At 41.4% G+C, this 26505-nt stretch overlaps 6 protein-coding genes and 2 pseudogenes across 6 annotated transcripts; all 8 read left to right on the plus strand.

Moving 5' to 3' along the window:
- The first annotated feature begins 948 nt into the window (after positions 1 to 948).
- On the plus strand, positions 949 to 3426 carry LOC119888243 (protocadherin alpha-3-like). Its single transcript, XM_038698721.1, has one exon. The coding sequence runs from the start codon at positions 1044 to 1046 to the stop codon at positions 3408 to 3410; it is 2367 nt and encodes a 788-aa protein (XP_038554649.1). The 5' UTR covers positions 949 to 1043; the 3' UTR covers positions 3411 to 3426.
- A 1028-nt stretch (positions 3427 to 4454) lies between these two features.
- LOC119889363 lies at positions 4455 to 7026 on the plus strand (annotated as a pseudogene).
- A 765-nt stretch (positions 7027 to 7791) lies between these two features.
- Positions 7792 to 10313, plus strand: LOC119889364 (protocadherin alpha-8-like). The gene has a single exon (XM_038700298.1). It carries the CDS (start codon positions 7926 to 7928, stop codon positions 10311 to 10313), a length of 2388 nt encoding a protein of 795 aa, XP_038556226.1. The 5' UTR covers positions 7792 to 7925.
- A 450-nt stretch (positions 10314 to 10763) lies between these two features.
- On the plus strand, positions 10764 to 13539 carry LOC119889365 (protocadherin alpha-8-like). The gene is made up of 2 exons (XM_038700299.1): positions 10764 to 13228; positions 13471 to 13539. Exons 1-2 carry the CDS (start codon positions 10865 to 10867, stop codon positions 13537 to 13539), a joined length of 2433 nt encoding a protein of 810 aa, XP_038556227.1. The 5' UTR covers positions 10764 to 10864.
- Positions 13526 to 16051, plus strand: LOC119889366 (annotated as a pseudogene).
- A 1136-nt stretch (positions 16052 to 17187) lies between these two features.
- Positions 17188 to 20099, plus strand: LOC119889367 (protocadherin alpha-7-like). The gene is made up of 2 exons (XM_038700300.1): positions 17188 to 19574; positions 20091 to 20099. Exons 1-2 carry the CDS (start codon positions 17196 to 17198, stop codon positions 20097 to 20099), a joined length of 2388 nt encoding a protein of 795 aa, XP_038556228.1. The 5' UTR covers positions 17188 to 17195.
- Position 20100: 1 nt separating this feature from the next.
- Positions 20101 to 22629, plus strand: LOC119889368 (protocadherin alpha-8-like). The gene has a single exon (XM_038700301.1). It carries the CDS (start codon positions 20248 to 20250, stop codon positions 22627 to 22629), a length of 2382 nt encoding a protein of 793 aa, XP_038556229.1. The 5' UTR covers positions 20101 to 20247.
- Positions 22630 to 23116: 487 nt separating this feature from the next.
- LOC119889369 (protocadherin alpha-3-like) lies at positions 23117 to 25682 on the plus strand. The gene has a single exon (XM_038700302.1). The coding sequence runs from the start codon at positions 23322 to 23324 to the stop codon at positions 25680 to 25682; it is 2361 nt and encodes a 786-aa protein (XP_038556230.1). The 5' UTR covers positions 23117 to 23321.
- Positions 25683 to 26505: the final 823 nt, after the last annotated feature.

Genomic DNA, 26505 nt, shown 5'->3' on the forward strand with positions numbered 1-26505 from the left:
TGGTTTGCGTGTGATAGTGTCCATACTTGGACTAACACATGTCTAAAGCCTCGACAGTAGAATTTCCAAGAAAAACACAAACATCAAAACAAGTGAGCCGTGTGACGCTGCCAGCTCGAAACTGTGTCGCATTATTTCAGTTAATTTTACCCTTGTTGTTGTTAAATTATTCACAGAAGTTAGTAGTATTCGGCTGTATCGATAACACGCGTTGTGTCTGCCAATGAGCATAATAATCTATAGACTGTCTCCCTATTGCTTACTGTACATATAACCAATACTGTTTATCTCTCCTGTACACACCTATGTACTCTCAAGACCATTGTGTTTACCAGACACATTTCAGATTGATGGAATAAAGTATTGTCCCATAATAAGTAAATATTAGACAAAAGTCGTTGTAATTGTACCTTCAGTTTTGGCAATGTGGCCAACAAGATTTTACCAATCACCCCCACCAAAGCTTGTTGTTAGTGTTTTGATTACAGTTACTGGATTATCTTGCAACTGGCTTGATGACTGAGCACAGAACTCTTTGGTTAAGGAAATCGGTTGTGTGAAGAGAAAGGCAATTTCATGGCACCGAAATATATCGGTTTTAATGCTCCCAGGCAAAACAGAATGTACAGCGTTGTCTAAACATGATAAATAGCAATATTTCATCAGATCATTAAGTTTGAATTAAAACGTTTCAGCTTCAGTTTTTAATTATGTCAACATATGAATACCTGAAGCTGCTTTACACTTTTGTCTTGAACTTCCCAGGTATAGTTGCTGACAAAATACGTAAAGAATTATTATTTGTTCAAACAATTTAAAGTAGTATAAAATGTTGTCCTCTTGGTGTCAGTGTAACATCAACAGGGCCATGAAAAGACTTTGTCCCTCCCCTAACAAAGCTTTTGTTTGGTGCCTCTCAGCAGAGGATACATTTGATGTAGGAGCTGGAGTCGGAAGAGACCGTGTGGACGTCTGATTTCGAAAACTGATTTCCTGCAGAAACAAGCTTCTGTTTGTGTGTTTGTATGTGTTGATGGGTAACGATGGCGAGCGAAAGACGACGTCGATTAAGTGACTACTGTGGGTTTGCTTTTCAAATTTCCTTACTGCTGATTTTCGGAAACCACACTTTGGCTGAATTGAGATACTCAATTCCAGAGGAGATGAAAGAAGGAACCCTTGTTGGAAATGTTGCCAAGGATCTTGGTCTGGACAAAACCTCTCTGATTGATCGACGATTTCGAGTTGTGTCTGGATCTAAGGACGCTTTTTTCGAGGTAAACCCAGACAATGGTGCCTTGCAGATCCGTAAAAAAATCGACAGGGAGGAGCTGTGTCAGGGAGGAGGTGTATGTCTAATAGAGCTAAAGATCCTTGTAGAAAACCCTTTAGAAATGCATCATATTGTTGTAGAAATTACCGATGTAAATGATCACTCCCCCAGTTTTCCTGAAAAGGAACAGCAGTTTCAAATAGCAGAACATGCATCTCCGGGAACGCGATTCCAGTTGCATACGGCCCATGATCCCGATGCTGGAATTAACTCTATCCGTACATATACGTTAACGTCAAACGATCACTTTGAAATAGAAACCAGTCAAAGCGATGAGGACAAAATACCATTTTTAGTGCTGAAGAAGCCATTAGACAGAGAAAAAAATGATAAACATTTGATATTTGTGACAGCAGTTGATGGAGGGAAGCCTCAAAGATCAGGAACCCTCAATGTTTCCATTATTATTCTTGATAGTAATGATAATCGTCCAATGTTTAGTCAGGATACATACCAAATTGAAATATATGAAAACGTCCCAGTTGGCAGTGCTGTTACGACAGTGAGTGCAATAGATCCAGACGAAGGGCCTAATGGAGAAATAGAGTACAGCCTTAGCAAAACATTAGCACGTAAAGTTTACGAACTATTTGACTTGAATAGTTTAAGTGGTCAAATTAAATTGAAAGGAGTCCTGGATTTTGAGGAATCAGAGATTTATAAACTCGATGTTGAAGCATCTGACAAAGGCACGCCTCCGTTAACAGGTGGGTGTAGAGTAATTATAAAGATGAAAGACGTCAATGATAATCCTCCAGAAATAGAAGTCACATCACTGTCAAATACAGTGTCTGAAGACTCAAAGCCTGGAACAGTTATTTCACTTATTAGTGTGACGGACAAAGACTCTGGTGTCAATGGAAAAATCATTTCAAGCATAGCAAATGAAGTACCTTTTGAATTAAAGCCTTCTTATAAGGAAAACATATATTCGGTTGTGACGAAGGGATTTTTGGATCGAGAGGAGGTGTCACATTATGAAATAACAATCAAAGCAATCGATTGTGGTGAACCTCCCTTATCTACTCTTAAAACTCTGAACATCCAGATATTAGATGTGAATGACAACAGTCCACAATTCTCCCAAAACCCATTACAGTTTTACCTGTCAGAAAATAACGTAGCTGGAGCGTCTATATTCTCCGTGAGCGCAACGGACAAAGATGTAAATGAAAATGCAGTTATTTCTTATCACACTGTCAGAGGAAGAAGTGAAAATGATATAACATCTTTCCTGAATATCAATTCTGAAACCGGACAAATTTCCGCGCTTAAAAGTTTCGACTTTGAAACTCTGAAAACGTTCCAGTTCCAAGTTGTTGCCTCCGATTCTGGAACTCCGTCACTGAGCAGCAACGTCACAGTGAACGTGTTCATTCTGGATCAGAACGACAACGCTCCAGTCATCCTGTATCCAGTCAGCTCTAACGGTTCTGCTGAAGGTGTGGAGGAGATTCCCCGCAATGTGAACGCAGGACACTTGGTGACTAAAGTCAGAGCCTATGACGCTGATATAGGATATAACGGCTGGTTACTCTTTTCACTGCAGCAAGTCACTGACCACAGTCTCTTTGGTTTGGACCGCTATACAGGACAGATCAGAACACTTCGCTCCTTCACAGAGACAGACGAGGCTGAGCACAAACTGCTCATACTGGTCAAAGACAATGGGAACGTGTCACTCTCAGCAACAGCTACTGTGGTGGTCAAACTTGTGGAGCCCAAAGAGGCTTTTGCAGCTTCTGATGTTAAAAGTTCAGTCAAAGATGAGGAGGGGACCGACGTGACTTTTTATCTGATGATAACTTTGGGCTCAGTTTCTGTACTTTTTCTCATCAGTATCATCGTGCTGATTGCAATGCAGTGCTCCAAAACCACAGACTATACTTCTAAATATCTGCAAGAGACTAATTATGACGGGACACTGTGCCACAGCATCCAGTACAGATCTGGAGAGAAACGGTACATGTTAGTTGGACCCAGAATGAGTATAGGATCTACTATAGTCCCGGGCAGCCACGCGAATACACTAGTGCTCCCTGACAGGAGGAGGGGATCTGGAGAGGTAAGACATTAATATGTAGCAAGTGTAGTGTTTTCTTTTCAGATGTGTATCACATGATTTGAGGTTTGTGGACGCTTTGTGTCTTATTCAGTGTGTTCAATGTATGTTCAGAAATGTCTGAGACATGTATTATTGTGTCCTCTGTTTCCAAGAGAACAGACGTAAGTTTTTCCGTTACTGTAATGTTGGACCTAGCTTCCTGCTTTTGTAGGCAAGAGCTGCTGGCTGATGCGCAATTTTTTCAGAGTTATTCTCATTCTTCAAATTTCTTATATACATCTTTATGCTCTCCAAGTCAGTATGGACAGCAAAGGTGTTTTTTTTTTACATAATGACATAAGTGATCCATCTCTCCCAGTGAAATAATATAAAATGTAAATGCATTAGTTAAATGTAACCTCCTTTGGGGAACATTTGGGCAAAGAGGTTTGTAGCAGACCATCAGTAATTTTAATAAAAAATTCTAAACAATACGTTGCTACACTGATATGCTGTTAGTTGTTTGTGTAGCTTGTATTAATCATCCTTGTGCAAAAGACAACAAATAAGAAGAGAAACAATGTGGTTAAGACATAAAGAGGCTGTCAGACTGCTTGGAATCGCTATCCATGGTGCTGAAATGTATTGCCTTGTTTTCTCAAGCAAGCATATGAGCGAAGCTAAGAAACACAGTACATGGGTTATTATTTTTCCCTGAGCTTAATTTAAATTAGAATTTAGAAGTGTGATTTATTTAGATTATTTCTAAGCAAGGCATTACACTAATTCACACCGTTCTGACTGTAAGTTATTGAAAACAAGAAGTACAGATCAGTGAGGATTTCCATGGCATTAGTTTTTCAAAAACTGCTTTATGTTCTCATCTGTGGTGGTGGATTTCATGACCAAAGTATATTGCCTGATATAACATTATAATGACTTTAAATAGTCTAAAATGTTGTCCTCTTGGTGTCACTGTTACACCAATAAGGCCGTAAAAGGACTCAGTCCCTCCCATAAGAAAGCTTTTGTTTGATACCTCACAGCAGAGGATAGATTTGATTTGAGCATGCGAGTCGGTGTGGTGTGTTTTCAAAACATCCGATACTAAATGAATCAGATATAAACATTTGATTTGCTGGAGAAACAGGATCCTGTCTGTGTATGTGTTGCTGGATTAGGATGGCGAGCGAAAGACGACGTCGATTAAGCGACTACTGTAGGTTTGCACTTCATTTTTCCTTAGTGCTGATTTTCGGGAACCAGACTTTGGCTGAACTGAGGTACTCTATTCAAGAGGAGATGAAAGAAGGAACCCTTGTTGGAAATGTTGCCAAGGATCTTGGTCTGGACAAAACCTCTTTAACTGATCGACGGCTGCGTGTTGTGTCTGGATCTAAGGACGCTTTTTTCGAGGTAAACCCAGACAATGGTGCCTTGCAGATCCGTAAAAAAATCGACAGGGAGGAGCTGTGTCAGGGAAGTGGTGCATGCTTGATGGAGTTAAAAGTCCTTGTTGAAAACCCTCTGGAAATACACTATGTAGTTGTAGAAATTACCGATGTAAATGATCACTCCCCCAGTTTTTCTGAAAGAGAACAGCAATTTCAAATATTTGAACATGCATCTCCGGGAACTCGATATGAACTGCATGCGGCCCATGATCCCGATGCTGGAATTAACTCTATCCGTACATATACATTAACGTCAAACGATCACTTTGAAATAGAAACCAGTCAAAGCGATGAGGACAAAATACCATTTTTAGTGCTGAAGAAGCCATTAGACAGAGAAAAAAATGATAAACATTTGATATTTGTGACAGCAGTTGATGGAGGGAAGCCTCAAAGATCAGGAACCCTCAATGTTTCCATTATTATTCTTGACATAAATGATAATCCTCCGATATTCAGTCAGGATACATATCAAATTGAAATATATGAAAACGTCCCAGTTGGCAGTGCTGTTACGACAGTGAGTGCAATAGATCCAGACGAAGGGCCTAATGGAGAAATAGAGTACAGCCTTAGCAAAACATTAGCACGTAAAGTTTACGAGATATTTGACTTGAATAGTTTAAGTGGACAAATTAAATTGAAAGGAGTCCTGGACTTTGAGGAATCAGAGATTTATAAACTCGATGTTGAAGCATCTGACAAAGGCACGCCTCCGTTAACAAGCAGGTGCAGAGTCACTGTAAAGATTAAAGATGTCAACGATAATCCGCCAGAAATAGAAGTCACATCACTGTCAAATACAGTGTCTGAGGACTCAAAGCCTGGAACAGTTATTTCACTTATTAGTGTGACGGATAGAGACTCAGGCTTAAACGGAAAAATCATTTCAAGCATAACAAATGAAGTAACTTTTGAATTAAAGCCTTCCTACAAGGAAAACATATATTCAGTTGTGACGAAGGGATTTTTGGATCGAGAGGAGGTGTCACATTATGAAATAACAATCAAAGCAACCGACAGTGGTGAACCTCCCTTATCTACTCTTAAAACTCTGAACATCCAGATATTAGATGTGAATGACAACAGTCCACAATTCTCCCAAAACCCATTACAGTTTTACCTGTCAGAAAACAATGTGGCTGGAACTTCACTATTTTGTGTAAGCGCAACTGACAAAGATGTAAATGAAAATGCAGCTATTTTTTACCACATTGCTAGAGGAAATTATGTAACATCTTTCCTCAACATAAACTCTGAAACCGGAGACATTTTGGCGCTAAAAAGTTTCGACTTTGAAACTCTGAAAACGTTCCAGTTCCAAGTTGTTGCCTCGATTCTGGAACTCCGTCACTGAGCAGCAACGTCACAGTGAACGTGTTCATTCTGGATCAGAACGACAACGCTCCAGTCATCCTGTATCCAGTCAGCTCTAACGGTTCTGCTGAAGGTGTGGAGGAGATTCCCCGCAATGTGAACGCAGGACACTTGGTGACTAAAGTCAGAGCCTATGACGCTGATATAGGATATAACGGCTGGTTACTCTTTTCACTGCAGCAAGTCACTGACCACAGTCTCTTTGGTTTGGACCGCTATACAGGACAGATCAGAACACTTCGCTCCTTCACAGAGACAGACGAGGCTGAGCACAAACTGCTCATACTGGTCAAAGACAATGGGAACGTGTCGCTCTCAGCAACAGCTACTGTGGTGGTCAAACTTGTGGAGCCCAAAGAGGCTTTTGCAGCTTCTGATGTTAAAAGTTCAGCCAAAGATGAGGAGGGGACCGATGTGACTTTTTATCTGATGATAACTTTGGGCTCAGTTTCTGTACTTTTTCTCATCAGTATCATCGTGCTGATTGCAATGCAGTGCTCTAAAACCACAGACTATACTTCTAAATATCTGCAAGAGGCTAATTATGACGGGACACTGTGCCACAGCATCCAGTACAGATCTGGAGAGAAACGGTACATGTTAGTTGGACCCAGAATGAGTATAGGATCTACTATAGTCCCGGGCAGTCACGCGAATACACTAGTGCTCCCTGACAGGAGGAGGGGATCTGGAGAGGTAAGGCATTTAAAACAAAGTTTTATAAAACATGGTTACAAGCATACAGTCAATGGTTTGTGTTTTGCACAAAGTTTTCCTCTTATCGTTTCTTTATGCAGAGACAGCAGTACCAAACATAAATACCAACACATTAAGATACGTTTTGTTAGGTATGTTGCGTTAGAGTTAATTTTATTATCTCATTTATCAGAGAAAGTGGTCGTTTGCATTGAAAGAGAAACTTCAGTCAATGTAGCAGAATGCTGTGCATGGCTAGATAGCTCCGTCAAACACAGCCACTATTGTTCGTGTACAGACACACTCATGATTATTACAGATACATACGACATATTGTATACAGCTCATCATTTGTAAAGAGGACAGTCTGTGTTACCATTGTCCTTGGTGCTAAAATAAAAGGTTTACTTTTTCTTCAGCAAAACAGAGTAATTATACTCTGTATTTGTGTTTTGGGCATTGAGTTTTTGACAGTTGGGCCTTAAAATATTCTAACTTCTAACCAAAAAATGACTGAGACGTTTGAAGATTTTGCGATGTTACTGTTGAGTTGTTTGAGCAGTATATATAGATTAAATTAGAGGGGAAGGCTGTGCTACGACTTGTGCTTGCTGTCCATGGTGCCGAAATACATGGGCACGTCAAACAGCAATGTAATGTAAAATGAACGTATTGAACGCTATTATTTTAATGATCATTTGATGCGACTCTTGGTGGGAGAAAGCCATCTAGAAGAAGGGACATTTTTGTTTTAAAAAAAAACGAGTATGCAGCAAAGTCTGGTTTTAGTAATCACCTCTGGGTGTCACTATTATAAAGGGAAACCAGACACGACTTTGTCCCTCCCCTCACCAACCTTTTCTTTCCCATCTGAGCAGAGCAAAGAAACACTTGAATCAACCACAACAGCCGATGAAATCACGTTGTGTGTTCTTTAAAGATGCGATACTCCACGGGATGGACATAAATAATTGTTTGTGACGGTAAAGGCTCCTGTGTGTATACGTGTTGTTGGATAACGATGGGGACCAGCACGAAAACTCGAACAACGGACTGCTCCTGGTTTCTTTTGGCACTACTGCTGCTTTTCGGAAAACAGGCTTTGGCTCAGACAAGGTACTCTATTCCAGAGGAGGTAGAAGAGGGAACTGTTGTTGGAAATGTTGCGAAGGATATTGGCCTTGACATCACCTCTTTGAATGATCGACGGTTCCGAGTCGTGGTGTCTGGAAGTAAGGACCCTTTCTTTGAAGTAAACCAGATCAATGGGGCATTGTACGTTCAAAAGCATATTGACAGAGAGGAGCTCTGTCAGGGGAGCGGTGCTTGTCTAATAGAGCTAAAAATCCTTGTTGAAAACCCTTTGGAAATACACTATGTAATCGTAGAAATTTCTGATGTAAATGATCATTCTCCTAGTTTCCCCGAGAAAGAACAGATATTTGAAATATTTGAACAAACACTGCCAGGAAGGCGATTTCAACTACACACTGCTCGTGATCCCGATGCGGGAATTAACTCAATACGTACATACACTTTGACGCCAAATGAACATTTTGAAGTAAATATTCGTGAAAGCGATGCGGGTAAAATACCATTTTTAGTGCTGAAGAAATCGTTAGACAGAGAACAAAAGGACAAACACACGCTGCTGGTTACAGCAGTTGATGGAGGAAAACCTCAACGATCAGGCACACTAAATGTTTCTATTATTGTTCTGGACAGTAATGATAACCGTCCAATGTTTAGTCAGGAGGTTTATCAAATTACAATACAGGAAAATGTTCCCGTCGGTACTTCAGTGTTTAGAATGAATGCCACAGATCCCGATTTAGACTCTAACGGGGATATTGAATACAACCTTGGAAAAACCTTGAGGCGCAAAGTGTATGATATTTTTGAGTTGGACAAATTAACTGGAGAGATTAGAATAAAAGGTGTAGTGGACTATGAAGAAAACGACGTATACGAACTGGACGTTGAGGCATCAGATAAAGGGACACCTCCATTAACCGGTGAGTGTAGAGTCATTATAAAGATATTAGACGTTAATGATAATCCACCAGAAATAGAAGTCACATCGCTGTCAAATACAGTGTCTGAAGACTCAAAGCCTGGAACAGTTATTTCACTTATTAGTGTGAAGGACAAAGATTCCGGTGTCAATGGAAAAATTATTTCGCACATATCCAACGACGTACCTTTTGAACTAAAGCCCTCTTACAAGGAAAACACGTACTCAGTTGTCACAAAGCGATTTTTGGATCGAGAGGAGGTGTCACATTATGAAATAACAATAAAAGCCACCGACTGTGGTGAACCTCCCTTATCTATTGTTAAAACTCTGAGCATCCAGATATCAGATGTAAATGACAACAGACCGCAATTCTCTCAAAATACATTACAGTTTTATCTGATAGAAAATAACGTAGCTGGAGCGTCGATATTCTCCGTGAGCGCAACGGACAAAGACTTAAATGACAACGCAGTTATTTCATATCACATTGTGAGAGAAGGGAGCCAAAATGATATAATGTCTTTCCTCAACATAAACTCTGAAAACGGAGACATTTTGGCGCTAAAAAGTTTCGACTTTGAAACTCTGAAAACGTTCCAGTTCCAAGTTGTTGCCTCCGATTCTGGAACTCCGTCACTGAGCAGCAACGTCACAGTGAACGTGTTCATTCTGGATCAGAACGACAACGCTCCAGTCATCCTGTATCCAGTCAGCTCTAACGGTTCTGCTGAAGGTGTGGAGGAGATTCCCCGCAATGTGAACGCAGGACACTTGGTGACTAAAGTCAGAGCCTATGACGCTGATATAGGATATAACGGCTGGTTACTCTTTTCACTGCAGCAAGTCACTGACCACAGTCTCTTTGGTTTGGACCGCTATACAGGACAGATCAGAACACTTCGCTCCTTCACAGAGACAGACGAGGCTGAGCACAAACTGCTCATACTGGTCAAAGACAATGGGAACGTGTCGCTCTCAGCAACAGCTACTGTGGTGGTCAAACTTGTGGAGCCCAAAGAGGCTTTTGCAGCTTCTGATGTTAAAAGTTCAGTCAAAGATGAGGAGGGGACCGACGTGACTTTTTATCTGATGATAACTTTGGGCTCAGTTTCTGTACTTTTTCTCATCAGTATCATCGTGCTGATTGCAATGCAGTGCTCTAAAACCACAGACTATACTTCTAAATATCTGCAAGAGACTAATTATGACGGGACACTGTGCCACAGCATCCAGTACAGATCTGGAGAGAAACGGTACATGTTAGTTGGACCCAGAATGAGTATAGGATCTACTATAGTCCCGGGCAGTCACGCGAATACACTAGTGCTCCCTGACAGGAGGAGGGGATCTGGAGAGGTAAGATTATTTACATGGCCCAGACTTTCGCATTAAGTTTTAATTCTGAATATGTATCTTCATTACTTTCACGGCCTAATGAAGGCACTATCACACACATACTTTTCTTATTTTGTGATTTAAAAATGTGCTGTTTTGGGAGATTACTCTATGGGTGAGCATTAGTAATAATGTCGCTCTCCATTGTGCTGAAACCATTGCGCTGTCAGTGTGTTTTATAAAGCATCGAGCTTTACACTAGGTGTGTTTCATAATGAAATCGCCAATAATATTTTTAATTAGTTAAACCTTAAAAAATTGCTTTATTTGTGGAGCAGCAAACTAACTGGAAAATGATCACTTGGTGTCAGTATGTGAGCATAAAACTGTTTCAGAAGAAGCCTTTTGTCAGAGAAATGGGTCCTCCCCTTTGAGGGATGGTTTTCACATTTCAGTAGGCCTACTGGATGCATCCTGTACTCGCACAACGGATATTCTACATCATCAATTTTGATTATATTGTACATATTATTTTAGGTCTATCTATTCTTTACTTGATGAAGGAGTCGTTATTCTGAATAATCGGGACACATTTGTATCTGCTAGTTATGGGGCAGAAACGACTTGGATCACCGAGAGAGCAATGGCGATGGGTCGCTTTCATTGTTTCAATAATTTTGCTTTGGAGCAGAGCTTCGGCACAGATGCGATATTCCATCGCTGAGGAAGTTAAAGAAGGAACTGTTGTTGGGAATATAGCGAAGGATTTGGGATTAGAGAAGAACACACTGAAAGAGAGAGGATGTCGTATTGTAGAGGGCTCAACGGAGTCATTTTTTCATGTGAACCAGAACGATGGAATATTGTATGTTGACCACATAATTGACAGGGAGAAGGTTTGTGAGCGGAACAGTGTGTGCTTGATCAACTTAAAAACGGTGCTGGAAAATCCTCTTGAAATTCATTATGTGACTGTAGAGGTGCTGGATGTGAACGACCACTCTCCCAACTTCTCAACGAAGGAGTCACGTCTCGAAATTTCCGAGTCAGTTTTACCAGGCTTGCGCCTCCAGCTACAAGCAGCACACGACCCCGATGTTGGTCCGTTTTCGGTCCAAGAGTATAAGCTTAGTCCTAATCATCATTTTCGTTTGGAAGTCAAAGATCGCGGGAAAGATGGGAAAATACCGATATTAGTTCTACTTAAGACACTAGATAGGGAAACAAAGAAAAGTCATACATTGCTTCTTACAGCTATTGATGGAGGGAAACCAAGTAAATCTGGAACAGCTGAAATCACCGTTGACGTTTTAGACGTCAACGATAATATGCCAGTTTTCAACGAAGACACATACTCGGTATTACTGGAAGAAAATACTCCTATTGGCACAACAATTATAAAAGTAAATGCTTCTGATTTAGACGAAGGATCCAATGGCGAGATTATGTATTCACTAGGCAAGAATGTGAATAGCAGAATACGTGAACTCTTTCGTGTAGATCCAAATACAGGTGAAATTATTGTTCAAGATCTGATAGACTTTGAGTTAGAGGAAAGTTATGAAATTGATATAGAGGCGTCTGATAGAGGATCGGCTCCTCTGAGGACAGACAAAAGTGTGTTGGTGAATATAGTTGATTTAAATGATAACACCCCACATATAGAGGTTACATCATTTTCAAGGGCAATAACAGAGGATGCCAGACTGGGAACCACTGTGGCATTGATCAGTGTTCTCGATAAAGACTCTGGTCTTAACGGGAAAGTTCTTTGCTCTTTTAATGAAGATGTTCCTTTCACATTATTACCTTCAACACAAGACAACATGTACTCTATAGTCACGAATTCGCCCCTGGATAGAGAAAAACAGTCCACATATGATGTTACAATTGTTGCAAAAGATGCAGGTGTGCCGTCGTTGTCTTCTGAAAAACGCATTAGTATTGTTGTATCAGATGTGAATGATAACAGTCCAGAGTTTTCAGCGAGTCCTTACACATTTTATGTTACTGAGAACAACTCTCCTGGAGCTTCACTGTTTTCTGTGAGGGCATCAGACCGCGACGAGGGTGACAATTCTCGTATTTTGTATGACATTTTAAGAGACGGAAAAGAGAATAACAAACTTCAATCATTTAGTCTCAACATAAACTCTGAAAACGGAGACATTTTGGCGCTAAAAAGTTTCGACTTTGAAACTCTGAAAACGTTCCAGTTCCAAGTTGTTGCCTCCGATTCTGGAACTCCGTCACTGAGCAGCAACGTCACAGTGAACGTGTTCATTCTGGATCAGAACGACAACGCTCCAGTCATCCTGTATCCAGTCAGCTCTAACGGTTCTGCTGAAGGTGTGGAGGAGATTCCCCGCAATGTGAACGCAGGACACTTGGTGACTAAAGTCAGAGCCTATGACGCTGATATAGGATATAACGGCTGGTTACTCTTTTCACTGCAGCAAGTCACTGACCACAGTCTCTTTGGTTTGGACCGCTATACAGGACAGATCAGAACACTTCGCTCCTTCACAGAGACAGACGAGGCTGAGCACAAACTGCTCATACTGGTCAAAGACAATGGGAACGTGTCGCTCTCAGCAACAGCTACTGTGGTGGTCAAACTTGTGGAGCCCAAAGAGGCTTTTGCAGCTTCTGATGTTAAAAGTTCAGCCAAAGATGAGGAGGGGACCGATGTGACTTTTTATCTGATGATAACTTTGGGCTCAGTTTCTGTACTTTTTCTCATCAGTATCATCGTGCTGATTGCAATGCAGTGCTCCAAAACCACAGACTATACTTCTAAATATCTGCAAGAGACTAATTATGACGGGACACTGTGCCACAGCATCCAGTACAGATCTGGAGAGAAACGGTACATGTTAGTTGGACCCAGAATGAGTATAGGATCTACTATAGTCCCGGGCAGCCACGCGAACACACTAGTGCTCCCTGACAGGAGGAGGGGATCTGGAGAGGTGAGTAAACATTTATATAGGCTATACTGAATTAGATGATTTAAGGATGTCGTTTTTCATTACCACCCTGGACCATGGTTCTGAAGACGGATTTAAACTGAACCCACATGAGGAACATTCTCATTCAAAATACATAGTGCCATTTAGTATATATCTTTGTAACGTGATAAAATGCATTATCACACACATTCACAGGGTGGCAGTACCTTATAAGTATAACGCCTAAGAGCGTCTCAGCACAGGATACACGAGTCCGCCCCGCACTACCTTCAGTCCGGTTAGACAACACTGAGCTTGCAGACTTCGAATAAGCGCACGGTGACAGTTTTTTGTATTTTGTGAAATCTTTCCTGGGAGACATAAATACATTTCATGCTGTGATGGAAACACGCGTCTAGACAAGTGGAGAATGATGGACGCTTTTGGAGTCGTAATTTCTCCTCAAAACATGAAACAAAGGAGAAGTGAGACATGGCGACAGCGACCACACTCGCTCGCCGTTTTGGTGTTGCTTTTATTTTTTAGAGCAACCTCGGCACAGTTAAGATACTCCATATCTGAAGAGCTCAAAGAGGGAAGTTTTGTTGGAAATATATCTAAAGATTTGGGAATAGACCTGAATGTGATGAAACAGAGGGGGTTTCGCATTATGTCCGGCTCGACTGAACCTCTTTTCAAGGTAAATGAGAATGACGGGGTCCTTTCTCCGAACCATAAAATAGACCGAGAGGTAGTATGTAAGGGGATCAGTGTATGTTTAATTGACCTTAAAACTGTTCTCGAAAACCCACTAGAAGTACATTATGTCACTGTGGAGATAACAGATTTGAACGACCACTCTCCTACATTTCCAGAAAAAACAAAGAGGCTAGAGATCTCAGAGTCTGCGTTGCCAGGGGCACGATATCAGTTGCAAAATGCCCACGACCCAGATGGTGGCACAAATTCTGTCCAACAATATAAAATCAGTCAAAATGACCATTTTCGTTTAGAGATTAAAGATCGCGGGAGAGAAGGTAAAACTCCAATTTTACAATTACAGAAGCAGCTTGACAGAGAGGCCAAAAGAAGCCATACATTGGTGTTGACGGCTATAGACGGCGGGAATCCCGCAAAGACAGGCACAGTTGAAATATACATAGATGTTCTAGATGTTAATGACAATATGCCAGTGTTCACAAAAGACACATATTCAGCCGTGCTACAAGAGAATGCCCCATTTGGCACAACAGTCATCCAAGTTAATGCAACCGATTTGGACGACGGCCCCAATGGGGAAGTTTTTTATTTATTTGGCAGTGATGTAAAAGGTAAAATTCGAGAGCTGTTTGATATCGACTCTGTCACAGGGGAGATAATTGTGAAAGGCCGTCTAGACTTTGAAGAGCAGGACAGCTATGACATTGATATACAGGCCTCTGATAAGGGAAGCATTCCCTTCAGAACAGATAAAAGTGTTATCATTAAAATTAGAGATACAAACGATAACCCTCCTGAGATAGAAGTAGCGTCATTGTCAAGTGCTGTTTCAGAGGACTCTAGACCAGGAACAACCGTAGCGCTTATCAGCATTACTGACTTAGACTCTGGAATGAATGGCAAAATAATCAGCTATGTCGCTGAAGACAGCCCTTTTACATTAACACCATCGATAAAAGATAACATGTTTGCTGTTGTCACTAAGTCACAGCTCGACAGGGAACAGCAATCGAGATATGATATTACATTAATCGCTAAAGACGCAGGTGAACCAGCCTTAACATCCGAAAAGACTATAAGCGTGTATGTGTCAGACACAAATGATAACAGTCCCAATTTTTCAGAGAGCCCCTATACTTTCTACATAATCGAAAATAACCCCCCAGGAGCCTCTGTGTTTTCTGTGAGAGCGTCTGATCGTGACGAAGGAGACAACGCTCTCATTTCATACCATATTGTCAGAGACAGAAGCGAAGAAAACAAAGTGGCTTCATTTCTCAACATAAACTCTGAAAACGGAGACATTTTGGCGCTAAAAAGTTTCGACTTTGAAACTCTGAAAACGTTCCAGTTCCAAGTTGTTGCCTCCGATTCTGGAACTCCGTCACTGAGCAGCAACGTCACAGTGAACGTGTTCATTCTGGATCAGAACGACAACGCTCCAGTCATCCTGTATCCAGTCAGCTCTAACGGTTCTGCTGAAGGTGTGGAGGAGATTCCCCGCAATGTGAACGCAGGACACTTGGTGACTAAAGTCAGAGCCTATGACGCTGATATAGGATATAACGGCTGGTTACTCTTTTCACTGCAGCAAGTCACTGACCACAGTCTCTTTGGTTTGGACCGCTATACAGGACAGATCAGAACACTTCGCTCCTTCACAGAGACAGACGAGGCTGAGCACAAACTGCTCATACTGGTCAAAGACAATGGGAACGTGTCGCTCTCAGCAACAGCTACTGTGGTGGTCAAACTTGTGGAGCCCAAAGAGGCTTTGCAGCTTCTGATGTTAAAAGTTCAGCCAAAGATGAGGAGGGGACCGACGTGACTTTTTATCTGATGATAACTTTGGGCTCAGTTTCTGTACTTTTTCTCATCAGTATCATTGTGCTGATTGCAATGCAGTGCTCCAAAACCACAGACTATACTTCTAAATATCTGCAAGAGACTAATTATGACGGGACACTGTGCCACAGCATCCAGTACAGATCTGGAGAGAAACGGTACATGTTAGTTGGACCCAGAATGAGTATAGGATCTACTATAGTCCCGGGCAGCCACGCGAACACACTAGTGCTCCCTGACAGGAGGAGGGGATCTGGAGAGGTAAGCTCAAAAGTTTGACTCTCGCTCTCCTGTAAGATTTTAATAGCCCACTTTTGCGTAAATAACCATAGCTCAGATTTATAAATCTCAATTTATTTAAATGCTCTAGAGTTTGAAGCTTGTTGCGCCTACCACTAATGTGCAATGTTTTCTGGTTTATATTTGCGGGATCGAGCTTATTAATGTCTATGGTTATGAAATAGCAACACTGATTTGATTTATGGCAAACACTCTTATAGGACAAATAAGAAGATAATGCTTTAATACAATTATCAGACCCCTTTTTTGCAGAGTACAATTTACCATTTAGCAAAGACAAAATTGTTTTGCTGTTTTGTTACACTAAACTGATGCCGATGGGGAAATATATAGGTATGGGCAACTTGCGTTCAACAGTGAGGTTTGCAGGCAAGTTTCAATGCAAACAATAAGTGGATGCAAACTGAGTATTTATGCAATTAAGTGCCTTAGTTAGCTGTTAGCTGTGGATATGTGATTATCACGGGTGTTACAGTTGTCTGGACTGTCTCCTCTCTATTTATGGTCCTGCTGAATCAATATATATATATATATATATATATCTTATACATCTCCGAGTGAAATACGTTAAACATGCGCTGGTGGTTTGGCTAAGTACAGACTGTCGCTGTCCGCGGTGCTGAAACATTTTTCAGAAGCCCCTCTCTTTTGGCAAAATGGTACACATTTATTTGAAGCAGTATAATGTGAAGTGAGAATTTGTGTCTCCATGGACTATCTGTGAAATTAAGGTGTCATATTTACCTCCTCTGTGCTCTATAAGTGGGAATACAGCAGGTGGTATATTCATCTTAAAACGCTTCCTTTTTGGTGCAATGTCTAAGTTTTAATACATTTTACTATTATTTCAAAAAACGTACTGCAGTGTGAATCTCGATCACTTGGTGTCAGTGTAATGACAAATAATGTTTTCACATGTTTTCGTCATAGCCACTAGACCCATCCCCTTCTTCTAAAACCATCACTGACAGAGCCATTTACGTGCTCACGGCTTCCATACAGAATTTAGCTCTCAAAAGTCTAATGCTGTGTTGGAGAATGGTTGGATTATGGCAACGAATGTGACGGAGGAATTTTACGTTAGTGTACCAGTATAGCCCTTTGAAAGCTGATTTTATTTCAAATGTCCGATCTTTACATCATGGAACAAAGACGACGCCAGTCATGCAGAGAGCGGACAAAGTGGGTTGCCTATATCGTGGTGTTGTTTATGTTTTGCACCAGAGCTTCAGGACAATACCGTTATTCAATCTCCGAGGAAGTGAAAGAAGGAACAGTTGTTGGTAATATTGCTAAGGATTTAGGTCTTGATAAGACCACACTGAAAGAGAGAGGGTACCGTATTGTCTATGGCACGACAGAGCCTCCTTTTCGAGTAAATCGAGACGACGGGATATTGTATGTGAAGCGAACAATTGACAGAGAAGAAGTGTGCGACCGAAGCAAGGTTTGTGTAATTGACTTAAAGACCGTGTTGGAAAACCCTCTGGAGGTCCACTATGTAGCAGTGGAAATCCTGGATGTAAACGACCACGAACCAAGTTTCCCCGAAAATGAAAAGATATTAGAGATATCTGAATCTGCACTGCCAGGAGCAAGATTTCAGTTGCAAGCTGCGCGTGATGCTGATAGTGGTTCATTATCCGTTCAGCAGTATACCTTGAGTCATAATGAACATTTTCGTTTGGAGGTGAAAGATCGTGGTGAAGATCGCAAAACTCCTAGTTTAATTCTTCAAAAGCCACTTGATCGAGAATCTGTTAAGTCCCATGTGTTACTCCTGACAGCCATTGATGGAGGTAAACCTCCACGATCCGGTAACATGACAATAATTGTTGATGTCTTTGATGTGAATGATAATCCCCCAGTTTTCACTCAGGATTCTTACACCGTGCAGCTAAAAGAAAATTCTCCTGTTGGTACAACAGTTATTCAAGTTAATGCAACAGATTTGGATGACGGTTCAAATGGTGAAGTCGTTTATTCATTTGGCAATGATGTGGATGCACGGGCACGTGCACGTTTTGATTTAAATTCGGTGACTGGAGTACTTACTGTGGCAGGGTCGATAGATTTTGAAGAATGTAGCAGATACGAAATTGACATCCAGGCATCCGACAAAGCTGCAGCTACACTTGCTACAGAGAAAAGCGTCATTGTTCATATTGTTGATGTAAACGACAACGCACCGGAGATTGAAGTGACATCTTTTTCACATGCTCTTCCGGAAGATTCAAAACCAGGAATCACAGTGGCCTTGATTAGTGTTAAAGATTCGGACTCTGGTCTGAATGGGCAAGTTATGTGTTACATAAACCGAGAGCTTCCATTTACAATCACGCCATCTTTACAAAACAACATGTATTCTCTGGTAACCAAATTGCGTTTGGATAGAGAGCAGCAATCGCAATATGTTGTAACAATTGTTGCTAAAGATGCAGGTGAACCATCCTTAACATCAGACAAAACAATAAACATTGTTGTGTCAGATGTGAATGATAACAGGCCAGTGTTTTCACAGAACCCATACACGTTTTACTTAACTGAGAACAACAACCCGGGAGCATCTATTTTATCAGTGACAGCCCGCGATCATGACGAAGGTAGTAATGCCCTTATTTCATATCATATATTAAGGGACAGAGGCGGAGAACATTTGCTTACATCCTTTCTCAACATAAACTCTGAAAACGGAGACATTTTGGCGCTAAAAAGTTTCGACTTTGAAACTCTGAAAACGTTCCAGTTCCAAGTTGTTGCCTCAGATTCTGGAACTCCGTCACTGAGCAGCAACGTCACAGTGAACGTGTTCATTCTGGATCAGAACGACAACGCTCCAGTCATCCTGTATCCAGTCAGCTCTAACGGTTCTGCTGAAGGTGTGGAGGAGATTCCCCGCAATGTGAACGCAGGACACTTGGTGACTAAAGTCAGAGCCTATGACGCTGATATAGGATATAACGGCTGGTTACTCTTTTCACTGCAGCAAGTCACTGACCACAGTCTCTTTGGTTTGGACCGCTATACAGGACAGATCAGAACACTTCGCTCCTTCACAGAGACAGACGAGGCTGAGCACAAACTGCTCATACTGGTCAAAGACAATGGGAACGTGTCGCTCTCAGCAACAGCTACTGTGGTGGTCAAACTTGTGGAGCCCAAAGAGGCTTTTGCAGCTTCTGATGTTAAAAGTTCAGCCAAAGATGAGGAGGGGACCGACGTGACTTTTTATCTTATGATAACTTTGGGCTCAGTTTCTGTACTTTTTCTCATCAGTATCATCGTGCTGATTGCAATGCAGTGCTCTAAAACCACAGACTATACTTCTAAATATCTGCAAGAGACTAATTATGATGGGACACTGTGCCACAGCATCCAGTACAGATCTGGAGAGAAACGGTACATGTTAGTTGGACCCAGAATGAGTATAGGATCTACTATAGTCCCGGGCAGCCACGCGAACACACTAGTGCTCCCTGACAGGAGGAGGGGATCTGGAGAGGTAAGCCAATTTAAACAAAGTTTTTTTAAATCCTCCATAGACCTATTTAGTTAGACCATCTAGGGGTGAATTTCCCTCCAGAAATAGCAGCAAAGCTGCACCTTCAGCTTTGTACTCAGACATATTTGAAAGCAATTGTTTCGTTTTCATTGTGGTGCATAATTTGTTTTTAACTGTGCTTGTATCACATGTTATTTTTCTTGAACCAGCTGAGGTTCATGGTATTGGATGTTAGAGAGCTATCCTCCAATGGCGTTACTTGTTTTAGTTTGCCTGAAATGCAGATAGAAAGAGGAATGTTGGAACATGTGCTAAAGCTTTTCCAATGTCGGGATATCTTCCCTCGGGAACATTTGAAGATTATCTTTGATATTTTAAATGGCAAGTAGCATAATCTGTGTGAATAACTATTTCAACGCTTGGTGTCAGTGTAGTTCAGTGATTGTGTGCATCTGGCAGCATTTGACATCACGAGCTTCATTTCTCCCGAGCCCACTTACGTTTTTCCTCAAACAGTATACCTGAGCATAAGATCGCAACTGGCAGCAAGAGGTGTTTTATTTTCAGCAGTTTTTGTAACAGCAGCCTTTCGGCGTCGTTTGGAAATATGAGGCATTAATTCTCATTGATATCAGGACGTGGTTAAAGGTCTGCTCTTTATCGCCTTCAAGTCATGGAACAAAGAGGATACAAATCACGGAGGGAGCGACAGTGTTGGTTTGCCTTCATGGTTGTTTTGGATATTCTATGGAGCGGAGCTTCTGCACAGATCAGATATTCGATATCTGAGGAGGTCGAAGATGAAACCGTCGTCGGGAATATAGCTAAGGATTTGGGAATAGACAAGAGTGCACTCAAAGACAGAGGATATCGGATTGTAACAGGCTCAATTGAACCCATGTTCCACGTGAATCAAAATGACGGTGTCTTGTATGTTAAAAGAAAAATAGACAGGGAGGAGGTGTGTGAACGAACCAGCCCATGCTTGATCAATCTGAAAACCGTGCTGGAAAACCCGCTGGAGATCCATTACGTGGCAGTGGAAATACTTGATATAAATGATCACCCGCCTGTTTTTCCAGAGAAAGAGAAAAGGCTTGAGATTTCTGAGTCGGCCTTACCAGGAGCGAGATTTCAACTACAGGCTGCGCGCGACCTCGATGTAGGCCAGTTTTCTATTCAGCAATATAAACTCAGCCATAACGAATATTTTAGACTGGAAGTGAAGGATAGAGGCGAGGACCGTAAAATGCCATTTCTAGTCCTGCAGAGGCAGTTGGATAGAGAAACAGCCGGGAAACATAAACTGAGTCTAACAGCTGTTGATGGAGGAAAACCAGCAAAGTCTGGCGCTATAGAAATAATTGTGGACGTACTTGATGTTAATGACAACTCCCCGGTGTTTACCAATGAGCTGTATTCTGCCACACTTAAAGAAAACGTTCCCTTTGGCACTGTAGTGATTCAGGTAAATGCAACAGATTTTGATCAGGGTGCAAATGGGGAAATCATTTATTCATTTGGTAAAGAAGTTGATTCCAAATTAATGGATGTCTTTAGTATAGACGCCAACACCGGTGAAATTAAAGTAAGCGGTCAGATAGATTTCGAGGAAAGTACAAGTTATGAAATTGACATTCAGGCGTCTGATAAGGGACAAGTTCCTCTAACAACTGACAAAAGTGTTACGATAACTGTTATTGATGTTAATGACAATCCTCCTGAGATTGAAGTGACATCATTCTCTAGCTCAATCAAGGAGGATTCAAAGATAGGAACGACAGTGGCCCTGATTAGTGTAAGTGATTTAGACTCTGGTCTGAATGGAAAAGTTATTTGCACAATCAAAGGAGACGTCCCTTTTACTTTATCTCCATCGATACAAGAAAACATGTACGCTGTTGTAACCAGGTCCCAGTTGGACAGGGAAATTGTTTCCCAATTTGATGTCACAATTATTGCGAAAGACACAGGTGAGCCATTATTTTCAGCTGAAAAGACAATTAGCGTTGTGGTATCAGATGTAAATGACAACAGTCCAGAGTTTGCTTCAAGCCCCTACACGTTTTATATCACTGAGAACAACAGCCCCGGAGCCTCGGTGTTTTCATTAAAAGCTTCTGATCTTGATGAAAGTGACAACGCTCTTATTTCATATCATATTCTGAGAGAAGCAAATGGAGAAAACAAAGTGGCTTCATTTCTCAACATAAACTCTGAAAACGGAGACATTTCAGCGCTAAAAAGTTTCGACTTTGAAACTCTGAAAACGTTCCAGTTCCAAGTTGTTGCCTCAGATTCTGGAACTCCGTCACTGAGCAGCAACGTCACAGTGAACGTGTTCATTCTGGATCAGAACGACAACGCTCCAGTCATCCTGTATCCAGTCAGCTCTAACGGTTCTGCTGAAGGTGTGGAGGAGATTCCCCGCAATGTGAACGCAGGACACTTGGTGACTAAAGTCAGAGCCTATGACGCTGATATAGGATATAACGGCTGGTTACTCTTTTCACTGCAGCAAGTCACTGACCACAGTCTCTTTGGTTTGGACCGCTATACAGGACAGATCAGAACACTTCGCTCCTTCACAGAGACAGACGAGGCTGAGCACAAACTGCTCATACTGGTCAAAGACAATGGGAACGTGTCGCTCTCAGCAACAGCTACTGTGGTGGTCAAACTTGTGGAGCCCAAAGAGGCTTTTGCAGCTTCTGATGTTAAAAGTTCAGCCAAAGATGAGGAGGGGACCGATGTGACTTTTTATCTGATGATAACTTTGGGCTCAGTTTCTGTACTTTTTCTCATCAGTATCATCGTGCTGATTGCAATGCAGTGCTCCAAAACCACAGACTATACTTCTAAATATCTGCAAGAGACTAATTATGACGGGACACTGTGCCACAGCATCCAGTACAGATCTGGAGAGAAACGGTACATGTTAGTTGGACCCAGAATGAGTATAGGATCTACTATAGTCCCGGGCAGCCACGCGAACACACTAGTGCTCCCTGACAGGAGGAGGGGATCTGGAGAGGTAAGATTATATTTGCAGTAGCTTATTATGATATATATTTTCCATTGGTGGTTACTGTTAAGAGATGGTTTGATTGAAAGGTATTTATTTATTAGAAATGTTTTCAAACCTAAAATAGAAACATAGTTGCTTAATTGAGGCCTACTGATTTGCAGGAGGTTACTGTCGCTGTCCTTGGTACTGATTTATTTTTCTCATCAGCCGACGATCATTTGTGTAGGCGTCGTGTGCTTTACCAATTGTTAAGATGGATGTTGCATTGAATGTCAGGGTGCTTTGGGAGAACAAAATACACCGGAGACACATACACCATATATTGTTTGTCAGAACTGGATATTAGAGGAGCTAGGCCACATAAAAGAACACTGAATACCCGAGTGCTTGTGGACAAATATATATAAACTAGTGGGGTCTTTGAATTTCTCTAACTTTATTGCAGTAAAAAGAGAGCTCGCATGGTGTCAGTGTCCGAAAACATAAGTGCTTCACAAGAGCTCATGCCAGCTGTATTTTGGAAACGCCCATTGATGATATAGGCTACTAGTTCAACATTAGCAGCGTCTTTGGAAGCTGACGGTTTTGCCATTATAAATCTGCCTACACATAAAATATATCGAGAAGAGAAAAACATTTGCACTTACTAATCCGCACGATGCTGTTTCTGTGATGCAGTTATTTTCTCGTGAAGGAATATTACATTTCCGTTGGTGACCATGGAACAAAGGAAATATGAGGCACTACGGTGGGTCTGTGTCGTGGTTGCTGTGCTTTTGTGGAGCGTGGCCTCAGCGCAGATACGATATTCCATCTCTGAGGAAGTAAACGAAGGAACTGTGGTCGGAAATGTTGCAAAAGATCTAGGATTAGATAAAAGCACGCTGAATGAAAGGAAGTATCGGATTGTTTCTAGTACAACGGATCCTCTATTCCACGTAAACCAGAACGATGGCATCCTGTATGTGAATCGAAAGATTGACAGAGAAGAGGTGTGCGCGCAGAGCAGTACGTGTTTAATAAATCTGAAAACCGTGCTCGAAAACCCGCTGGAGGTACACTACATTGGAGTTGAGATTTTGGATGTAAATGATCATTCACCCAGCTTCCCAGACATAGAGAAAACGTTAGAAATTTCAGAATCTGTGGTAAGTGGAACGAGATTTCAGCTACAAGCCGCACGAGATCCAGACAGTGGTCATTTCTCCGTGCAACAATATAAACTTAGCCCAAACGATCACTTTCGTTTGGAAGTGAAGGATAAGGGAGAAGATGGAAAGATACCCATTTTAACTGTGCAAAAATATTTGGATAGGGAGGCAGCGGGAAGCCATTCATTAGTGCTGACCGCACTGGATGGAGGGAAACCTATCAAGTCTGGCGATATGAATATTCTTGTAAATGTTTTAGATGTTAATGATAATGCGCCTGTTTTCTCTAAAGACGTTTATTCTGTGATGCTCGATGAAAATGCTCCTCTAGGTACAACAGTCGTGCAAGTAAATGCAACAGATTTGGATGAAGGACCAAACGGAGATGTTATTTACTCATTCAGCAACAGCGTGAATCGTAAGTTATTTAAACTGTTTGAAATAATTCCATCAACAGGGGAGATAATAGTGAAAGGTTTAGTAGACTTCGAGCAAAAGGACAAATATGAAATCGAAATTCAGGCATCTGATAAAGGTCTCGCTCCTCTTACAACAGAAAAAAGCGTCATTATCAAGATAGTTGATGTTAATGATAACGCACCTGAGATTGAAGTTACCTCATTTTCAAGCTCCATCCCTGAAGATTCCAGACCAGGAACTACAGTTGCCCTTATCAGTGTAAATGATTTGGACTCTGGTCTGAATGGAAAAGTTATTTGCTCCATAGATGAGGATGTTCCGTTCACTTTATCACCATCCTTACAGGACAAAATGTATTCTTTGGTCACCAAATCCCCTCTGGACAGAGAGAAAAGGTCACAATATGACCTTACAATAACTGCAAAAGACGCTGGTCATCCTCCATTATCATCTGAGAAAACAATTAGCGTTGTGGTGTCAGATGTGAATGACAACAGTCCAGAGTTTTCACTGAGTCCCTATACTTTCTATGTCACTGAGGGTAACAATCCAGGAGCCTCAGTGTTTTCTGTTAACGCGTCTGATCGTGATGAGAACGACAACGCTCTCATTTCATATCATATTGTCAGAGACAGAAGCGAAGAAAACAAAGTGGCTTCATTTCTCAACATAAACTCTGAAAACGGAGACATTTTGGCGCTAAAAAGTTTCGACTTTGAAACTCTGAAAACGTTCCAGTTCCAAGTTGTTGCCTCCGATTCTGGAACTCCGTCACTGAGCAGCAACGTCACAGTGAACGTGTTCATTCTGGATCAGAACGACAACGCTCCAGTCATCCTGTATCCAGTCAGCTCTAACGGTTCTGCTGAAGGTGTGGAGGAGATTCCCCGCAATGTGAACGCAGGACACTTGGTGACTAAAGTCAGAGCCTATGACGCTGATATAGGATATAACGGCTGGTTACTCTTTTCACTGCAGCAAGTCACTGACCACAGTCTCTTTGGTTTGGACCGCTATACAGGACAGATCAGAACACTTCGCTCCTTCACAGAGACAGACGAGGCTGAGCACAAACTGCTCATACTGGTCAAAGACAATGGGAACGTGTCGCTCTCAGCAACAGCTACTGTGGTGGTCAAACTTGTGGAGCCCAAAGAGGCTTTTGCAGCTTCTGATGTTAAAAGTTCAGCCAAAGATGAGGAGGGGACCGACGTGACTTTTTATCTTATGATAACTTTGGGCTCAGTTTCTGTACTTTTTCTCATCAGTATCATCGTGCTGATTGCAATGCAGTGCTCCAAAACCACAGACTACACTTCTAAATATCTGCAAGAGACTAATTATGACGGGACACTGTGCCACAGCATCCAGTACAGATCTGGAGAGAAACGGTACATGTTAGTTGGACCCAGAATGAGTATAGGATCTACTATAGTCCCGGGCAGCCACGCGAACACACTAGTGCTCCCTGACAGGAGGAGGGGATCTGGAGAGGTAAGACATTCATAAAAAGTTTTTTTTCAACTACATAATTGTTATTTTTATATAAACGTTGTGGCATGTCTGCTGTCCTATCAATGACCCAGGTTCTTACAAGTGAACCTGTGCAAGAATGGCAAGAGCAGTGAAAGATGATAAATCTTAATTGTAAATCGCTTATTTTGGTAAATTGTTTGAGAAGTCCAATTAATATGCTTACTTTTGCCCCTCATATTTACGTCGTTTATTTAACGATTTTATTTACTTTCTGTCTCTACCGATCTTTCCCCTTCTTCTCTATTTTACACTTGCGCAATAGTTTTAACTCGATGTAACTGACCATTAAGTCAATGTTAATCGTGCGTCATTTGATTAGGTGAATCATGTCTTAAGGAAACGAGAACTGATAAAGTTTAGATACACAAGAGCGCTTCATTAGCACGCCTTTACTACCCACACCGTATTCAGCTAAAGGTAACACATAGGCTAATGAGAACCTTATGAAAATGCAGTGGGCCAGTATGGCAGCCTTGGAAAAAACACTGCATTGTTAACAGATAAACTTCAATAATAATGAAAATACTATCACCATATGTAGTTGGACAGAAGTATGGTTGTGATCGGTGTACATGGTGCAGAACGTGAGATCTCTGTTTTCCCAATGTGTGTTTATTAATTGTAGACAATATTTCAAACCACTCACTGACATAATCTGTTTTAATTTCTATGACTTGCTTTTATAATATAAATGTATTGTCACGTGTTGCGTAGTATCTTCTCCACATTTTGAGAAGCTTTGATCTATATCTTTATTGGAATGAGGTTTTGTTTTGACAGGGAGCTGCAACATCAT

This window comes from Micropterus salmoides, unplaced genomic scaffold (assembly GCF_014851395.1).
Source record: "Micropterus salmoides isolate LMB-PRFRI ecotype aquatic unplaced genomic scaffold, ASM1485139v1 Ms_hic_scaffold_5, whole genome shotgun sequence".
NCBI classification, from domain to species: domain Eukaryota; kingdom Metazoa; phylum Chordata; class Actinopteri; order Centrarchiformes; family Centrarchidae; genus Micropterus; species Micropterus salmoides.